The sequence below is a fragment of the Cebus imitator genome, unplaced genomic scaffold, assembly GCF_001604975.1.
Source record: "Cebus imitator isolate Cc_AM_T3 unplaced genomic scaffold, Cebus_imitator-1.0 Scaffold454, whole genome shotgun sequence".
Classification (NCBI taxonomy): Eukaryota; Metazoa; Chordata; class Mammalia; order Primates; family Cebidae; genus Cebus; species Cebus imitator.
In genome coordinates this window covers 1081764-1087372 of record NW_016107769.1, presented here as the reverse complement: position 1 = coordinate 1087372, position 5609 = coordinate 1081764, and the positions used below count along the sequence as shown (strand labels likewise).

The window sequence follows — 5609 nt, the reverse complement described above, 5'->3', positions numbered from 1 at the left end:
TTTTGGAAGATTATTCTGTAATTTGTGAGTAATGACAGTTGGATTTATTCTTTCCTAATTATACTTTTCATTGCTTCTGTCTTCAGTGATTTCATGAGTATGTCCATTTATTTTATCTTTATAAAGGACAAATTGTTCTGTGTTTATGCTCCTCATCTTTCTGTGATAGCTCATTATCACGTCCTGCTTTTTTACTTCCTGGTTATTTGTCTATGTTAATTCTGTTTGCTTTTTTAAATTCTGCAATTGGGTACTTAGCATATTTATATGCAGCATTTCTTTACTTACTTGTAAACCACTGAAGACTATACATTTCTTAGTAATTTCAGTTTTACCTGTATTCCATTATCTTGACAGCTAGTATTTTGTTTTCATCCATTTTTTTATGTAAATCCATTACAATTTCTTTTTTTGTCTAATTCTATTTAAAAGTGTCTTTTGATCTTTACATTAGTTGAAAATTAACTTAATGTTTAAGGTTTTTACAATCAGAATTTAAATTAATGTAAGGGTCAAGTCAATTATTTAAGTTATTTAAATTATTAAGAAATGTAAGGGTTAAGTATTTCTGTTAATTTTCAAGGTTTTTACAGTTAGAATTTCTTCAGTTTCAACTTAAAGATTCTAAGTTTAAGTAGTACTTTTCTTTCTGTATAATGCAAATATATTTAAATATTTTAGATTCAAACCAGTATTCATGATTTGTGGCTATGTTTGTAGTACAGAAGATTTATTGTCTATTTTATTACTATAAATTTATGCCATCAATATTTTCTAATTTACCCCCATTTTCAGCATTTTAAAACTTCATTATTTTTTCTAACATGATATTTGGTGATTCTGGGGTTATTTCTATGTCTTAAGTAAATCTTATAAACCTATCTGTGGTAATAGCCTGCTGACGGTAAGTATTTTTAGTTATTATTCAAAGATGTCTCTTATTTTATTACCATCTTTCTTGTAATGGCTTCCTGAGCATATAATACTACATTGACAGTACTGTTTTTCTAGATTAATTTGAACGTGTTATTCCACTATCTTGTTTCTTTGTGGTTTTGATAAATTACCTGTAAAAAGTAGTTTGCTATTAAGCCAACTCTCTGAAATAAATATAAAGATGAAAAGAACTGACTTATAGCAATTATAGGGCTTGACAATTTTCATGGTTGTGTTTAGGTAGCGATGTGATATCTCTGAAAGTGGAGATGGAAAGATATGTGAAAAATATAATTTTTTTAAGTGAATGGTTTTATTTCATTCACACTGAAGTTTATAATAGAATCCTTTCTTTTTAAAAATTTGTTATACCCTTTTCTTCCAACTGCATTACCTCTCATTCCATGCTTCAAATTGTGTAAAGTATGTGGTGAATTTACTTCCGTACTTTTCTTGAAATGCTTATAATCATATAAAATCCCGTTTATTTATATATGTATTAACTTAATGAGAAGTATTTCTGTATGCATAATTTATTCAATGATCATTTTATCAATAACTATTAACTGTTTCCAGTGTTTTATCCATAACAAAATGATGCTATATATAGCCTTGAGATTAAAAGTGGTAAAAATATACAATAAATTAGAAGTATCGATTCTTAACGCTCCAACTGGGAACAAGGACCCTGAGCTTAGAGAGCCTTAGAAAACGGTGATTTCTATGCCCAGCTGTTTTTCCATTCTAATTAGTGTTTTGATCTCATAACAGCAGAGCAAGAACCTTGCTGCACTAACTAAAGTACAAACCAGGTAAAATGACTTTAACCCTTAGACTAGTGGAGGTTTCTGGTTCTGCTTTATTTCCTTCCTTTTCCCACACTTTTCTTCGTGATTTAGTCTCCTGGGAACTGGGCCTATCAGAACCACCTAAGATAATAATTTAAAGAATCTCGGGATCATACCAAATCAAGTTCCTAGGTATGACTCCAGGCACCTTTTGCTATAAATCCTGTATATGAACATAACGTCAACATAGAACCCAAGGTTTTCTTAGGAGAAAAATATCTTAAGAGGTCTATGGGAGAGAAGAGAGTAAAGAGCAACCTAAAGATTCATGACATATATTCATATATTATAGTGATACTACGAGTAAACTGAAACTTGAAATGATGAAACTTTTATTGAGCATCATGCTGAAGCCCAGAAGAAAATGCCACCTCCCACTGGGACTCCTCTAATCTGGCACTTCAAGATGTCCCCTCTGCTCAAGGATCTTTAAAAGCACTTTCTTTGAACCACAGATGTCCCATACTCCTTGAAATCCACAGAGGTGACCCACATCGGCCTGAAACTGCTCATAGAGGTCATGATGGATGCACCAATCCATGCAGAGAAGCATCTATCAGGAGAAGCAGTGATCTTGATGGGAGTACCTTTGGAAGCCAGCTGCTCCAGTTCTTTCATGAGCCTTTCCTCCAGCCCAGGGAAGAGAGTGGTGCCCCCAGAGAGCACAATTTCTGCAAAAAGATTCTTCTGGATGTCAGTGTCACATTTCATGATGCTGCTGGAGACCATTTTTGAGAGTCCTGGGCTGTGGATGCCCAGCTGGTCAGGTGCAAAAAGAACCTCAGGCACTTGGTACAGCTCCTCCCCAAAGTTGATGACATGTCCATCTGGCAGTCTGTATGCTCCCAGGACCTTTCCCCGACACTTGCGTAGCTCTTCCTCTGGCTCAAAGGCGATGTAGCACAGCTTCTCTTTGATGTTATTTACCACGGCCTTGTTAAGGATGCAAGGGAAGTTACACCCGCCAGCAAAGAGGAGCCGGGTGAGGTGCTCTGTGATGTCCCTCCCTGCCATATAGAGTTTGGTGACTGCGTGAGGCAGGGAGTAACCCTCATAGACAGGGACAGTGCAAGTGACCCCATCACCACTGTCTACCACCAGGCCTGTGACACAGGCAGAGGCATAGAGCGCTGCCACTGCATGGTTAGACAGGTAAAAAGCAGGCACACTGAAGTTCTCAAACATAATTTCTGCAACCTTTTCTCGAATTGCTCTAGGGTTCAAAGAGGGCTCGGTCATAAGTACAGGCTGTTGGCTAGGCTTTACTCGCAGCTCCCACTCAAAGAGATGTTTCCAGAGTGTCTCCATGTCATCCCATCCTGTTACCAGTCCACGCTGAATGGGGTAGTGCAAATATAAGGCCTCATACTTGTACAGGGCTTCTTGCCCCACTAAGTACTTCTGACTGGGTCTTGCTGAAGGCTTGTTGAATTTAGGATATCCCAAGACAGAGTTAATGACATGGCGGGGCCCAAGCTCTCCAGACAGGCCTGCTTTGCAGAGTCCTGAACCATTGTCAAAAATTACAGCAGGAACATCTAATATGTGTGGATTAAACATGTCTGTGGCATGCTCTTCTGGACTGCCCCAAATAAAGAAAGAACACTTACATCACTTTGTGAGATGACAGGCACCTTTAGAATTTTTTAAGCTGCAGGGTTCCGAAGTTCTCAGGTTATCACCCACGTAGAACTAGTAGGCTGCCTTCAGTCTACAAGGAGAACCCATCCTCAACCTCTGAATCTTGTCTCCTTTCTGTAGGCCCAGGGCCTGCTGAGGCAACATGAAGGGTGATTGCCCTCTATGTCACAATCCAGCCAAGGCAACAATTGTTCCCCCTGAGACTCAGAGGGGCGGGGTCTCTTGAGCATCAGAGAGGTGGGGCCTTTTGAGCATCAAAGGGGTGGGAGCTCTTGACATCAGAGGGGTGGGGCCTCTTGAGCCTCACAGGGGCAGAGCCACTGAGCCACTAGTACTCCCTACTTAGATACAAAGCCAAAGAAGTCAAATCATACCTACAGAGCTGCAAGAAACACTATTCTACATGCTTTTGCCTGGAATTCTCTGGTCACCTTTTTTAGATATATATTTAGGAATAGAATTGCTGAGTCATATGACAACCCCATGTTAAATCATTTGATTTTAATTTATGTAAGTTCTTTGTTCCAATGTGGTGGTGACACTTTACATTCCCACAGTCACTGTAGGAATGTTCCTACTTCTCCACATGCTTCTAAATTCTATTATCTGACTTGATGATTCTAGGCATTCTAGTGTATGTAAAATGTTATCTTATTGTGGTCTTGATCTATAGCTTTAAGTATCCATGTTGAGAGTCTTTTTAATGTGCTTCTTGGCCATTCTAATCTCTTCTTGGGGGAAATGTCTATGCAGACCCTTTGCTCCTTTTTCATTAGGTTGTCTTTTGATTACTACATTGTAACTGTTCTTTACACATTCAAGAGTCTAGTGTTTATCAGATACATTATGTGCATACATGCTCTTTTATTCTTATATTGTCTTTTCACTTTCTTGTTAGTGTTCCTGAAATTACAAAGCTTTTAAATTTTAAAGTAGTCAAGTTTCTCTGCGTTGTCATTTTTCGTTCATATTTTGTGTCATATCTAAGCATACATTATAAAATTTAAGATTCTTAAATTTATCTTTTTGTTTTAAGTATTTTAAACTTTTCAATATTAATTAGTTTTTTCTAATTTTTATTTATGGTGTGCATTATGTTTTCAACTTCATCCTTTTGACTGCAGTTCTATTCAGTTGTTCTAGCACCATTTGTCGAAGATAATAATTTTTCCCTCACAGAATGGCTAGTACCCTTTTCAAGCAACAGTTGACCATAGACAGACACCTGGGTTTATTTTTGGACTCACTGTTCTATTCCATTGATCTATATGTCTGTCATCATGCTGGTAGCACACACTGCATTGATTTCTGTTACTCTGTAATAGACGTTGTAATTATGAAGTTTGAGTACTTATTTGTGCTTCCTTTGCAAGATTGTTTTGGCCATTTTGGGTCCCTTGCAATTCAATATGCATTTTAGGATCAACTTGCCAATTCCTTCACAAATGTCACATGGAATTTTGATAGACATTGCCTTGAAACACTAGGTCAATTTGGGGAATATTACCATCTTAATAATGTCAACTCTTCCAATCCATGAACATGTGATTTTATTTTGCCATTCACTTACATATTATTTTAGTTTCTTCAAGCGATATTATCATTTTCAGAAACTTGTATACTAGTTTTGTTAATTTTTTATTTCTAAGTATTTTTTTAATAATTGGAATTGTTTTTGTGTTTTCTTTTTTTTTTTAATTTTATCTTCGATTCCGGGGGGAATACATGTGCTTGTTACATAGGTATTACATGTATAATGGTGGGAGTTGGGATTCTAGCGTACCCATTAACTAAGTATTGGACATTGTATTCAGTAGGTTATAATTTACCTTTCCCTCTTCTCCCACTCTCATCCCTTTGGTGTCTCCAGAATATATTTTGTCCCTCTTTATGTTCATGTGTATTATTTGTTTAGCTTCTACTTATAAGTGAGAACATGTGTATTTGATATTCTGCTTTTATATTAGTTTTCTTAGGGTGATGGCCTTCAGCTCCATCCATGTTGCTGTAAGAGACATGACTTTATTCTACTGTATGGCTACATCGTATTCCATTGTGTATATATACCACATTTTCTTTTACTAATTAACTGTTTGTAGACTCATAAGTTGGTTCCATAACTTTGCTATGGTAAATAGTGCAGTGATAAACATGTAAGCACAGATGTCTTTTATATATAGTGAA

General features: G+C 36.6%; 1 protein-coding gene across 1 annotated transcript; it reads right to left on the bottom strand.

The window, feature by feature from the left end:
- Positions 1 to 2103: 2103 nt before the first annotated feature.
- On the bottom strand, positions 2104 to 3535 carry LOC108291451 (actin-related protein T1). Its single transcript, XM_017511843.2, has one exon. The coding sequence runs from the start codon at positions 3342 to 3344 to the stop codon at positions 2214 to 2216; it is 1131 nt and encodes a 376-aa protein (XP_017367332.1). The 5' UTR covers positions 3345 to 3535; the 3' UTR covers positions 2104 to 2213.
- Positions 3536 to 5609: the final 2074 nt, after the last annotated feature.

What these genes read in the sequence shown, in the direction of transcription:
- LOC108291451 (XM_017511843.2), bottom strand. Translation starts at nt 3,344, where the DNA reads ATGTTTAATCCACACATATTAGATGTTCCTGCTGTAATTTTTGACAAT.